This window comes from Abrus precatorius, unplaced genomic scaffold, assembly GCF_003935025.1.
Source record: "Abrus precatorius isolate BTA unplaced genomic scaffold, Abrus_2018 Scaffold10, whole genome shotgun sequence".
NCBI lineage: Eukaryota > Viridiplantae > Streptophyta > Magnoliopsida > Fabales > Fabaceae > Abrus > Abrus precatorius.
The window spans coordinates 28431557-28446150 of record NW_020874292.1 but is presented as its reverse complement, the minus strand read 5'-3'; the positions used below and the strand labels follow the sequence as shown (position 1 = coordinate 28446150).

General features: G+C 33.0%; 2 protein-coding genes across 7 annotated transcripts; both read right to left on the bottom strand.

The window, feature by feature from the left end:
- Positions 1-6386, bottom strand: LOC113852506 (C2 and GRAM domain-containing protein At1g03370-like). Of its 6 annotated transcripts, none has more exons than XM_027482801.1 (9): positions 5463-6385; positions 3662-4903; positions 3295-3477; positions 2861-3144; positions 2654-2770; positions 2276-2538; positions 1490-1661; positions 1043-1315; positions 155-897 (listed from the first exon to the last, which is right to left on the bottom strand). In XM_027482801.1, exons 1-9 carry the CDS (start codon positions 5809-5811, stop codon positions 706-708), a joined length of 3075 nt encoding a protein of 1024 aa, XP_027338602.1. In that variant the 5' UTR covers positions 5812-6385; the 3' UTR covers positions 155-705. The 6 variants fall into 6 exon arrangements, 4 of the variants coding, with proteins under 4 accessions (XP_027338604.1, XP_027338602.1, XP_027338603.1 ...); XM_027482802.1 differs by having other exon boundaries at positions 3662-4900; XM_027482804.1 differs by having other exon boundaries at positions 3662-4900; positions 5443-5562.
- Positions 6387-10153: 3767 nt separating this feature from the next.
- LOC113869470 (farnesyl pyrophosphate synthase 1) lies at positions 10154-14208 on the bottom strand. The gene is made up of 12 exons (XM_027505797.1): positions 13917-14208; positions 13088-13112; positions 12815-12930; positions 12607-12693; positions 12404-12520; positions 12228-12316; positions 11719-11770; positions 11321-11416; positions 11134-11178; positions 10969-11058; positions 10804-10875; positions 10154-10562 (listed from the first exon to the last, which is right to left on the bottom strand). Exons 1-12 carry the CDS (start codon positions 14025-14027, stop codon positions 10434-10436), a joined length of 1029 nt encoding a protein of 342 aa, XP_027361598.1. The 5' UTR covers positions 14028-14208; the 3' UTR covers positions 10154-10433.
- Between the last annotated feature and the right edge of the window lie 386 nt (positions 14209-14594).

The window sequence follows — 14594 nt, the reverse complement described above, 5'->3', positions numbered from 1 at the left end:
GCAAATGTTATGAAATATACCATTAGAGATCGAGTTTAGAATTTACATTCTTTGTGCTTGTTTAAACGAAACTGTATGCACATAATCGTCTCAAACCAGAATAAAAGAAAATGCTATGTTGGAAAATCAGAGATCAACGTAAATTCTACATGACAAAAAAAGTTATGAATGTATTTCAAATTTGAACAAATAAATCTGCATGGAGTTAAAGGGCCCGTGCTTCATGTCAAGACATTCTCAGGCCTAAAAAATCGTTTACAACATTTCCTATATGACCAAAAGCATATTCCCTATCTGAGGGAACATTCTGTTGCCAACCATTGTAATAAGTTGACAAGTTATCATCTTAAGCTGTGATGCAATATGAGCATCTTCTAAACGAATCGTGTATATACAATGGAACAATTGGGTATCAGTAAACTGGTTCAAAGAACAAGCTTGGTAGCAAGTCAACCAAAGAGCACAATCACGTGCAAGCGAACCAACTTCAAACAGGTTCTTTCCTCTTTTTTCCGATGAAGTTGGGATTGTCATGCAAGCGAACCAACTTCAAACAGCACAATCACATGAACCATATGATCTTGATGCATCATATATTCCAGAGTCCAAGTCCATGAATCGAAATAACAATTTTGTGCTAACAAAATTTCGGCTAGCTTCAATTCAATACTTGTTGTTTGAGTCAAATCCAGGAAGATTCATTTGTTATTTTGGTAAAAGCTCCTTCTCAGCTAGACTAAAGGTCACCTTTAAACGTTCTTGTAAATTTTGTAGGATGTTCTTTGTAATCCTTTTCTGATTCTTTGTGCTTTTCAGCCATTCAACTCCAAATAATACTTGCACTCTACATCCCTTTGCTTTTGGTGGTAAATCCTCAATTTGGTAACGAAGGTGTATCTGTGGCATATATGAGACACTACTCAGTGACGCATGAGATGAAAACCAACACAAGGATGATAAGAATGGGTAAATCATAGAAAACAAAGATATAACAATCAGGCACTAAAAAAGTGTAGAAACAAGCTAAATTTGGTTCACTTACACTGAAATAATCACCAAGAGGAACTCCATGAAGGTTCATGACCTCTTCCACTAGCCAACCCTTTCCATCCAAAATGGGAGATCTTTGCTGAGTACTTGTTACTTCACCTTTATAACTTGAAACACGCTTCTCAAATTTGTAATACACTGCCCTCTCAAAGATATCGTTGTTCTCTGATACCCAAGGGGTATAAGAATAATTAAGACAGCCAGACTTTTCCATGACGCGGCGATCCAACTCACCCCCACTAAATATCTCCATAAGGTAACTCGCCTAAATTAATAAAAGGAAAACAACTATAATCAAACAGAACTACTTGCAAAGTTGAAAAAAAATTGAATAAAGAACCAATAATTTGTGCCAATAATATACAGATTAGGCCATCCATGTAGGTATGTGTAATGTGTGTGCACGCATGCATGGTGTTTGTGAGTTGAGAGAGATTACAGGAATTGGAAGTGAACAAGAATAGATCTCAGACATGCTAACATCATCCAGGCCAAGGAATAAGCCTCCACTCTCTTCACTTATAAGGCTTTTGGTATCAGATTCTTCTTCAACAAACTTGACCTTCTGTTCAGGACTCAAGGATCTGGCCTTCCAAAGAGCCATGATAGTCCTACATCACCCCCAAAATTTTTTCTTAGTGACATATGATATCATCAATACTATTCTCTATCACTATACCTTCTCAAACAATTTCTTCTATATGCCAGCAACTATGGATAAGCATCATATGAAGTATGAGTCAAAAGAAACTTCTCAAAAATAGGGAAACAATTTTGAAGGTTAAGAAAATTTTCACACCAAAATCTATTGAGAAGCAACTAGATTTTGTCAAAAAATGATAGTGAAATCAAATATAAGTGGAAGGAAACAACTTCAGATAACTTTCATTCTGTTGTGGTACAGTAACTGTCAAGATACAAATAAAAGTCAGCAATTTTCATTAGAATGTTCAGGTACAAATCAACCAAAAGAGTTTCAACTTTAAATTGCCAATGCTGACATCGTTTTCACAATGCATTGTTGGAACAACCTCGACGGTCTAGATTCAAAACACAATAAAATTGATCAAAAAAGGAAATGCAGTTGTTGTTATAGACCCTAACAAACATGGCAAAAGAAAAAAGAAGGCTAAACAAAGAACTGGAAAGATTTTCATACAAGTTGCAGATATGTATATATAGGAAAATTAAGTTTGTAAGATAGTATATAATGTCCCTTGTCTACCTGTGTGCAACATTGAAAGACACAAAGGACTGGAAATGGAACTTCAGCCTGCCTTGTTCATCTTGTGTTTTAGCACCATGCCTTGCATCCACACCTCTACCCTGCCGAAGAGTTATGACAATTATTGGGCTCCCCATTGATGAAAATGTAGGAGGAATGACCTGAATGTCTTCAATATCCTCCCAAAGAAAGAAGAATTTTGTCTTCTTTCCAAACAAATTTGCATGAAATCCAATTATTCTTGCAGACAGAAATAGGCGACCCTGGAACAAATATTGGCAGCTTGATGAGATAATATAAAGAAGCACATACCAGTAAATACCAAGACATGAAATATAGACCATGACTTTCAACATCACATTAACAGAATAACCACACCTGCAGGGGCATTTTTCTTTTCAAATGACAGGTGAAGTCATTGATGAGAAATTCCTCAGGTGGAAGCCCAAAGAGTTTCTGAAATGCTGAATTTGTTTGAGGTGACCGCAAATTAATCTACAAATTTTTAAATTTCATAAAAATAAGCCAGAAAGAAGGGTAACAAAACATAAGTATAACTCAGAAAAGACGTAGTGTTTTACATACCTTCTTCCCGACCTCTTTCTCCATTTTACTTAAATAGTCCTTTGCAACATTAGCACCTTTAGTGTTGTCCAAGAAAATCCTTAGGTGCAGCTTAGACTGACAAGCCAAAGCCAACTTTCCTTCAAGAGGAACCCATATATCAGCAAGATCTGAGATGTTTGCTTTCAGAAAATTAACTTCAGCATGTCCTAGAGATGCAGCTTCATCAAAAGGTCCATCAAAATCATAAACTTCCACATCCAGCACAGAAGGAGGATCATCCATTGCATCAAACTCAAATATTTCTGCAAAGATAGACAATGTTCTTAATGAAAAAACAATCATATAAGATACCGATCCTGTGTAGGGAAAACTAGAGTTATGTATTAGATCACTGAATTCAAAGGTTTGTTCCATATTATTTGAGAAATAATAAGTTATGACATGATATTCACCATTCCATAAAGGATTAGACTTCTGGAACTTGATTGAACTGGTTCTTGTTTTCCCATTGCAAGTAAACACCACATATGGATCAGAGAACCCATTAGAATCAACAGAAGCTAAATTGCTTCCTTCAATTAAAGCAACAGTTAGCAACCACCCATCTCCTTGTGCTTTAATTCCATGATCACTGCCTAATATTGGAGAAGCAAACAAAAAATAATATAAGCATGGAAACACGGGCATTAGGCACTAAACAATTAAAAGACAAGAGAAAAAACTCATGGTCACTCCATTAAATGCAACAGAGTCAAGGAGAAAAAGGAAAGCCATATTGATGAAACGTGAAATATCTTAATTCACTCAGTGTGAGATTACCCTTCTGTGCTCTGGCCTGTATGAAGCGTGAGATTAAACCCAGCACGCGTTCACCTTGAAGAACCAAGACAGCGCAGACAACAAATTCACCAATTGAATCTGGCAAGTCAAGCCCACCAAACTCAAGCCCTTGAATTGTGCTGGGTGCAGCCAGCCAAATATGGACAAGCACATACAACCCCATGAAAACTGTTGAGATTACTGTGAAGTTAGCAAAATACTGCACTGCCAGTTTCCAATCTGACTCAGGCTCCGCATGTAATGATGCCAAAGCCTGTTCCTTACTGGAACTAAGGTCCTTTGGATCAACAGGTTTAACAGTCTGAGATAACAAAATGGCATATTGATCAAAGCTGTCCTTCATACCTTGTCGAGCCCCATTTTCTATCATTCCTTTCATCATGGTGCTCTGTAAAAAATTCATTCGCCACGATATAACCAGATGTGAACACATTTCACCTGATGGCAACTCTGGTCCAGGTGTGATTAAATAGAGTACTTCTGTCCTAAAGGTGCTCCCATACACAACGTCAGGAGTGCTGACACTGGCTAGAACAGCAAAGTTCTTTCCATCAGCTTTTAAATATGTGTGCTCCTCAAAGGCTTTGACAGCCTTAATTAATTTACTGGGAGCCTTGACGTAAGTAATTAATCTTTTGAAGCTCTCCCCACCATTCTCAAACTTCCAAGGTCCTATTTCTAATTCTGTATTACCCTGCACATCTGCCAATGACTTGAGAAAATTTGAATTTGATGAAAACAGTAACTCGTTTAAGTCTTCTGGTGCAATAATATATTGCTGATCGACAAACACTCCTCCTGGTAAATTTGCAGGAATTTCACTGCCTTCATCTGCAGACTGAATTTTTCTCATAGCTTCTTCAAAAGTCTCGTTAGAGGACTGATCCTCAGTCTTGATCTCACTAACTTCTACTTTACTAATTTCAGATTGATCTGAGTCAACGCTCCTACGTGATGTGGTTGAAGATGTGTCAGAGCTCTTATTAAACATTTGAGCAATTCTGCCTGTAATTGTTTTTTGAGTACCAGATTTTTCATCCTTAACTGATGTAAATTCTTCCCTTACAGGAGAAGGTGAGCTTGAATGGCCTGTGGAAGACCTTGAAGGTGATTCAGTCACTACATCAATAAATTTTGTTGGATGTAATAGATAAGGACTACCATTTGACTCCATGGAAGCATTTTTTTGTGAAAAATATATACTCAAACGAACCTCACCTGCCAGGAAAAGGAAAAAATGTCAGAAGTGAAGTTCAAGATAGAGGCAAAACCATGAATAATATAATCATGTTCACAGTTAGTGAGCATATTATTATCCCAATAAGACTTGAGGTGAATGGCCCCTTTGGGATGTACAATCCGCAGTCTCAAACTCAAATTTGAGCCTAGACATTGTGCAATTTACACCAGGTTATCAGATTTTCTAAATCAAGTGCACAATTAATATAATAACCACAGGAATTTAACTCAATAAAATAAGAGTAAACCCCTCATTCGGTCTTTGAATGATTTTTGAAACATCAATTAGCTGGTCCTCTAACGATACTTGACATCAAAATAGTCTAGAAGTTACTGATTGCATACAATGACCAAAAATCATTTTAGGTGCAATTTAATGTTACTAATATTTCAGGACCAAGCTAAGAATTTATTCATAAAATAACCAAACAAGAAGAGTGCTAGTTGAGAGAGAGAAAACAAACATGGCCACTCAAATCTTAAGTAATCAGCAAACAATTGGACAAGGTACAGGAAAGTACAGTTCAGCAGCATAACACACCAGATTCCTTGTTCTTGGACTTCTTGCTTTTGGGTTGCAAAGAATACCAAGCAGTGCCAAGGGACTTGATCTCCTCCTCAAAAACAAGTGAGATTGGCACTTTAAGTTGACCCACAAAGTCATCATTGAAGAACTTATCTTCATCCATAACAGATATAACCAACTCTTCATTAAGGTCATCCACCCAAAAGCTAAACTCTTCATCCCACTTTGGATTCAAACTCTTCTTGATCACCTTTGTCTTGAACCTCTGCTTCCCCAACTGTAACCTCACGTACGGATCACTCAACCCATTAGGATCCGTAGGTGGCAAGTTCTTTGCCTCAATCACACGAACCACAAGCTTCATTATGTAATCAAACTCAAAAGGGCACCAAAACCTTGAGGAAAAAATCTCAACTTTCTTAATCACCCAGAAACTATTTAGCACCCCACCAAGATCTTCCAAAAGGGTAATGCAATTTATGACTAAGAAGTAAGAAAATATGAACTGAAGTGGAAAACTAATAATCAAATTGACCAACAGAGCTCAAATTCTTCAGTGAACAGAAGAAGAAAAACTAACCCAAAAATTAGACAGAAAACATATATAGAAGAATCTTTGATTGTGCCCAAAGAAATTCTGCGAAACTGCTGATCTATGTAATATATATATTTCAAAAATATAATTTTTGTGGCGAATTCATCGGAACAGTTGAAACAGTTGAGAAGGAAGCAGAAAAAATTTGTCAACGAGCCAGGCAAAAACAAAAATTAAAATTAAATAATAAAAAAAAAGACATTGAGAGTGGATAATCAGGTAGATATTGATGGAACCTAAAGTTTCAAAATTAATGGAATGATTGATTGAGGGCGGAAAAAAAAACTAGGACTATTTAACAAAAGGAAAAATTGGATACGAAATTATGAAAAGATGCAACAAAATCAAATTTGTAATTTTGTTAAAGTTAATGCACTTTTCTTTCATTAAATTGACCCCATTTTGTTCAAATGGAGGCCACAGCGCGTTTGAGTTGGACCATCGACAAGATCAATATGTAAATCATACGCCTCCACCGTTTACCTTTCTACTATGCATTATTATTAAATAATTTCTATATGAGGTAAGTTTTATTTTCTTGTTTTTTTTTTTTCACCAACTTATTAAATATTTATTTTAGTTTGCTAAGTCCATGCTTATGCGTACATAAAAAATGAAGGTAATGTGTTTTGTTGCACTCATTTCAACATCTCTATTCTTCCATGATAAATTTTGTATGTTTTTCATTATATAATCTGAACTCATTTTTATTTAATAGAATTATCTAATTAAAAAAAATTATCAAAAAAAGAAGAAGAAAGAGCTTATCTAAAATGCTTACAATAACAATTTATGAAAAAAAAACCTTTGTGCACAATTGATGATGTAATAAAGAAGATTGGATAGAGATAGATGCGAATGTTTTATTTGAACCCTTTTTACTGTTTCGTGCTGAAATGGCTATGAATTTGATATTGAGTGGAGGAGTCAGCCACCCTTTTGTCAAATGTCATAATGGGGTCCAATTTGGAGGACACCCACCTTTCCTTGCCGTCTATGAGCAAAGGGTTAACTTATGAATACTCTTCAATGAAAGACAAACTCTGGTTATGATACGAGTTTTCATTCAAAAATATGATATTTTCTTGGTTTTAAAAAGCTTAATTCAAGTAGTATGTTTGAAATTATGTCATCACCAAACATGTGAATTAAAAGAGTTATTCCATTTAACATATGGTATGGAGTTTGAATTCTAATAAATATGATTATAGATTGTCTAAAGAAATTATGCTAGCGATTTATCCAAGACAATTTTGTAAAAAACAAGTACAACAAAAATTTATAAAACCCAACTACCAAGGCATAAACTCTTGAAGCAAAGTTATGATGACCCATTTGGCTTATCTTGATTAGTGGTTAATGCAATGGATATTTTTGTCCACCACTCTCTTCTATTTCATGAATTTACGTTGCATGGGACACTTTGTTTTCACCCTAAAATCAAAATTATGGAGAGGGGTCCATTCAGAGATGACTGAAAACGAGTGGCTATTATGACATATGAATGTGCTTGACGCGTTTTCCTCCCCTTCTGATCACAATGCATAAGAAAAAAAATGCTATCAACATATATTCTTTTTAACCTTCTTAAATATTATAGCTTTTTTCATAATATAAAGTATAGTTTCGAATAATCAAATAAATTTATATATTCATAGGCAGAAGATAATTAATACAAGTTGGACCACTGGTCAAGCAAGAAAAAGTTGTGCCACTTTTTGAAGCTTCCTTGGCGTCCTTCTCCTTAACTTCTTCCAGTTAAAGGCCACAGTGGAATGCAATGTGCCTAACTAATGTTTTGTTTAATTTGTTTTGAAAAAAAATTATTATTATTTATTTTAAAAGACTAAAAGAAATTTATTTTTTTAAATAACTGTTGCCAGAACCCTTTCTTAACCTTCATCGGCAATTACTAATTATTCTTATGTTTTGCATGCTCCTCCTATATGCAATTAATCTGAAATTAAATTATATTTATGATTGTAAGTCTACAAATCATGAAACTCCGTGCACTAATTGTCATGTTTTGATGAGTAAAACATGAGATGTTATGACACCAAGAAAATGGCCAAGTATGATAATTTGTCGTATTTGATAGGTCATATGTTCTGGTCTTCATTGTTTAATAAAAAGGAATTTTACAATTTAAAATAAGTATAACAGTTAGCTAACATAAAAGATAAAAAATGTTAACTAAAATAGCAAGAAGGTTCCAACCCAACCCAAACCAACTATTCAAAGAGATTGTCGTCAAGGAATGAGACATTTTTGTTTTCATAGCTATGTTCAAGAGAAAAAAAAAAAAAAAAAAAACCATATCTAAATGCCTACCTATGTGGCTAGCAGTTTTAATGTTTATGTCCATATCTTATGAATATTCGTGGATTTTTCTAATGTGTAGCATTGGCACATGTTAAAGAATTACAAAAGAAGACTCTGTTATTAATCTAAAATGTTTATTATCATACTTTATTTGAGATATTTTATATTAAATATTATTACTATTGATTTAATCAAGCAATAAAAAAGAATATTTTGTGTAAAAATTATTTAAAAGAGTGTGACAATATACTGTTGGGGCGGCCTCACTTGGTAGCATCTCCTTAGATTATTTATATTAATAATCTATGGTTATTGGTGAACTAAGTAAAGTATTACTTTAGTAATTATTTGATATATAGTAACAATTTATCATGAGTAATTAAATATATTTTTCTAAAAGAAGCCTCTTATCTTATAATTATTGATTCAATGATTAATTATTAAAATCATAATTAAATATGTATACATGTATAATCAATCATGTAATTATTTAAATATTAATTGTTCATTTTTAACTTAAAGTTTGTGTATTTTGGTTCTTATAATTTTGAAAAATTAGTCTTTTATTTCTTTCAATTTTTTAAGAAAAAAAATAAATAAATGACAATTTCTCTAAATTTAAGTTAAACCTATCACGTTACATAACTTTTTTTTTTTTTACTTTAATCTGTAAGAAGACAATCTTGTTATTTCTAATTTCTCGAATCTTTTTCAAATAAGAGTGTGATTTCTAAGTTTTTTTTTTACCACTTTTTAAATTTATTATAAAATAGATTAAAAACACCATTGGAGCTCCTTTTGTAATTTCTTGTTCTCCTCTCTGAGTGTTCCATAATCATTTTGACGTACTTTATAATGATAATATCTTTACTGATCTATCCTATTATGTTCTTAAAATAATAAGTATTGATTAAAAAGTTTAATCAATTTGTCAATTTTTAAAAAAAATAATATTAAAATTAATGATTGGAAAATAAATAAAATATTAATTTAACTCGATTATATTACATCCTATTAATTAATTTTTTCCAAAAGTAAAATAAAAATAATCTTATTTCAGATTAATAATATATATATAAATTAAATAAGTGAATGAAATTAACTTTAATAATCTAATATATATATATATATATATATATATATATATATATCTTAAAATAATAAATTTAAAATAACTTATTATTGCTTTATTTATTTATTTTCATCTTAAACGCCATAACTTGCCTTCCTGAGGTGCTAAGTTGGAAAGACAAGTGCTTCTATTTTTTGTCATGGAAAGGTAGGTGTTGATTGTGATGCATTGCTCTCGGTTTGTATATGAGGTATGTCAATGTTGAGTTGATGGAACATAGTTGGAATTTCTTTTCATATCTCCCATTTTTACTATTCACATTTTTCTTAAGCATTTTTTGTACTTTTAAAATTTAATTTTCAAAAAAGAATTTAATTCGCTTAAAATTTGATTTTAAAAAATAACTTATAAATTGCTTTTTAAGTTACATATTTTTAAAAAAGATTAAACTCTTTCAAAATTTAAATTTATGTATATATGTGAGGGAATGAGAAGTTTGCTTCTAAGGACATCATCATATGAAGGGTAGCTAACCATTAACATGTCATAATAGGTGGCCTCATTTTTTACTGTGCAATGAGTAGGATTTGTTAAAGAATTATTATATTAAAGGGTTTAATTGTGATAAAATATAGTCATATATATAAATAATAAATTATGAAATAATCAAAATATTATCTGTTAATTTCAATTACCAGTTACAATTGGATATTTTGTCAATTTTATGTATATATATTTTTATTTCACTGGCAAACTTGAGGTTTGCTGATGAACCACAAATGATAGTAATAAGATCCAACAAGTTTCAGAAGAGAAAAAAATTACTAGTCAAACAAGTATCCCAAGAAAGTCTACATGATAAAATACAAGAAGATCACATCACAAAAAAAAAAGAAAAAAAAGACTAGGAAGATCGATTTTTAAAAATTTCTTGGCCACCAATCATGATGAAGCTTCTATTGCATCTTCAACAATTAGTTTTGACCTTACAGTGACTCTACTTCTGCCTCTTATAAATTTTAGCCAAAAAGGACTTCAATACAGCTTGAACTGCTTTGCTAGGATGAGCATCAATGGATGTTACCAGCTTCTCGTAGCTCGTACTCTCGTAATCCGCAAATACACCCTATTCATTCAAATTATGAGTAAATAATTCAAAGAAAATCAACATCTCTCATGATATTTATAAATGTTTTCAACTTAGTCTGCATGACTTTTCTTGCAAAATGTGAGGAACTGCTCTTTTCTTTCAGCATCTTAATTTTGTTTTCCTTGTGGTTTGGCTAATAAGTCTTCTTAATATGTTGAAATTACAAAATGTTAAGGGTTGTGTTTCAATGAGAGCTAGCCATAATTGAAGTTCAAACCTGAAGATTAAGCTCGTTATACAGGGCCTTCACTTTAGCAACATTTGCTGGATCTGGCTTCCCATAGTTCTCCTGCAAACCACAAAAATTAGTGATTTATCAGTTAAATCATGGCAAGGTAAAAAAGGGAAAGAACTGGCAGGAAATAATAAGAAGCTCACTTACATATAAAACTTTCTTTTGTTGTTCATTGCTAAGTTCCAAGGCTTTCACTACTAGCCAAGAGCATTTGAAATCTTCAATATCTGTACCTATCTGAACGCATAGATAACAAGAATGAGATTAAAAAGAATTTGATGTTTCGAAAATTCCATTTTCTATTAAGCTCACCTTTCCAATTGTTTGAGGATCACCGAAGCAATCCAAATAATCATCCTAAAATGAGAGGGAAAAAAGACAAGGAAACATAGGTTATATACAGTTTTTAAAAGGGTTTCAAGTTGATAGCAACAATGTGTAGACATTCAGCATTTTGGAGTCTAATGGTCTGAAGAAAGAGAAGAGGTCAAAGTATTACCTGTACTTGAAAGTATGTTCCCATCTCAACAAGAATGTTCTTTACATCAACATGATTATCAAGATTCTCACCCGCCATGAGCAATGCACAAGCAACCTGCATAAGGAGGAGACATATACAAAGATAAATAACAGTTCGTATATTCCAGTGTGGTAGGACTACCGAAAATATCATACATGCGATTAAAAAGAGAGGAAGTTACAAGGAAAATATGTGACTTCCAATTGAAGACCATATTACATGCGTTTTATTATCTGTTTTCTTGCTTAATCAGAAAATATAGACTTTAGCAGCATTAAATAGAACATGGCTGAAGAATCATTTCTCTCAAGGAAAAAGGGAAAGGAAGAAACCTAAACCAGGGAGGCAATAAAAAAATGTAAGATAATAATACTTACTGGAAGGTAAAATGAATAATAGGCAGTCTTGTACTGGACAATACGCCGATGCCTGCAGAAGCCCATATGCTAGTAATTAGTATTGATTTCCAAGACAGAAAGAAAATGTGAAAAAGCAACTGAAGTGGAATATATAAAATTGCATTGAAATTTAGCACATTGCTAGCTTAGCAAGAGAAAGAATCAGTAACAAGAAAATTTCATATCATTTCCTTCAGCATTCCCAGCCAAAAAGAACATGACATTGCTCTTTTGGAAATCTCAAGCAGCATTCACAAATTTGTAGCAAGGTAGCAGAATCACCGAGCACCTCTGATTTCATAAGATTGCAAAGTATATATATATATATAATAGGCTAGCTGCTATCTCAGGCAAAAGTACTGTTGATTTGAAACTATAGAAAGGATATGATATTGCTCCCTGGCAGAATTTTTTGATTTTGCATAGTTATTATAGTCACAGTACATTTAAATATGACCCAGCATTTAAGTTTGTCTTCCCATACTCACAGTGACAATGTGTATTTGGACAGGTCTTTTTCTCCTTCCAGTGTGGTGATCAGATCTATCATCTGTCCACAAGCAGTCTGGAACTCAACCTAATAAAAAATCAAGATAGTCAAGTTTAAGCATATAACCAAGATGAGAGCTACATAATTCAAACCTTAACTCAACATTTGTACAACCTCATTAAACAAATCCAGAAGATCAGCGTAATATGGCTTTCCCCTGAAGTGCTTCCTAAGGATACGCGGAATATGGTTCCGTAGTAGAACTCCATCATTTGCTGCAATCAGTCCGACCTTCAGCATACAGTAAGTAGAGGTTATTACCTTATCACAACAGCAGCAAAAAGATAACATGATAACACGCTACTTTTTCTACAAACCTTGGGTACTCTAAACCAGCATGGCTGACCACGACGTGTGTGTGAGTTATCCATAATATCATCAAGAACAAGAAAATATGCTTGAAGCTGCAAAATTCATCAAACAGACAATTGTAAGAATCTATGATGCCATCACAGTAACTTCTGAAGAGATTAGAACTAGTTTAATCATTCAAACAAGAAAAGTAAAAGCTTTCAATTGCCATACCCATTCAATACACCAACCAAGAGCACTGGCAAGGAAAATTTCATCATCATTTAATGCTTGTCCTTCTTTTAACAATCTGTAGCTGTCAATAACTGACAGTCCACGGTTCAGCTTTCCTGCAATATAAATTTTAATTCATCTTTATGTCAATAAACTTTATCTTTTTCAAATATGCTTCCTGAATGCCCCTTCCTTCAATTTCGTAGCAGGGAATAGTTACAAAAAATGAATAAGTTACTCAGAATAAACTTAAAATAAATTCCCAAGCCCCACCTCCAGGCACATTGTAGTCCAGCATCTGTAATAAATTAAAGTAAACAACAGGGTAAGCAACAGAACAAAATACATAAGCCTATTTCAAAGAAATGGTAACCAAATGTTCAAGCACATGCATCGTTACAATGCATTCACACATAAGGAAGTGTGGAGTACTACATTCAGTAACCCATGAAAACATAAAAATAGCACCAGAAGTACAGAACCCTGGAAAATTTCCAAAAGAAACAAAGAATGTTCTCTGAGCATATTGCAAATAATTTAAGAAGGTACAACTTAAACATTCCACATAAAAAAAAAAAAAAAAACTTTAACCACTTCAATAACTTAATTTTTTTCCAAATCTATGTTCTAAGTACATTTATTTAATTTTTGCAAACTCGCCGTATACTTGGACAATTACCTAAAATTTAAAAATAGTGTTTCCAGACTAATAATAGAATTTCATGCACACAAAAGCACCAAAAGAAACCCACTGTTTTTATCTTAGAAGAGAATCCTAGGCAATTTTTCCCCTTTGCAAAAGAGATAGTACTGTAACAACAACAGCAATCATTCAGCTATTGAATCTCCTTCCTGGAACTTTCCACCATCATACTCACATTCTAATACGGTAATTAAAACGAATCTTCGTTTCCTCCAATCACACACATCAACAAGCTTAACAAGTTCACACCCCCAACTTTAACCCTCAAAGGAGAACAAGTTAAAAAATCATTCTTTTCTAATTTTGTTTTCAATTTTAATCACGCAATTACTCCCCATCCTTAAACATAATTATCACATTAAAACTGAATATTTGATAGATAGAGATAGATAGATATACCCGGTCGAGCCATTGAAGAGAATCATCGGAGGCCTCGAAAGCGGGGTCGTGGAGGAGCTCAGATTTGAGAACGGAATAGACATTCATGAATGTGGACTTGAGATCCGCCATGGTTCCGAAGAAGACAGAGAATAATCAATTAAGGTTACAAATAAAAAGGTTCCTAAAACTGCAATTGTAATTGTGGTGGTGATGGAAGAAAAAGGGAACAGAGAAAGAGAGAGAAAGAGAAGAGGAATTTCAGGAATGACCAGTTTGGAGCCACTCACCCAGTGAGTGTTGTGTGTGTGTGTATTTGATGAGATGTGAGGGGAAACAGGGAAAATGCCAAAAGTTTGATTTTTTATGTATTATGCATGACCACCCATTACTGCCTTTATTTTCAAAAAATAATGGGCGCATTCAAAATTTAAATCATGTTTATTTTAGTTTAAAATTTAAAATATTTGGTATTGTTATTATACTACATGATTAAATGAATAAGTAATAAAAATAATAGTAATTAAGTTGCTTTTTCTCTTTGACTAGGGTATTTATTCAAACCCTGTTGTGAAATTAAAATGTTGGAGGTTATTTACTAGTTAAAATGTGTTCTCTGTAACTGTCTCCTGCAAAACTTAAATTTAGTTATAATTATAGTTAAAATGTGTTCTTTTTTTATTTGTTTATTTTTATTAT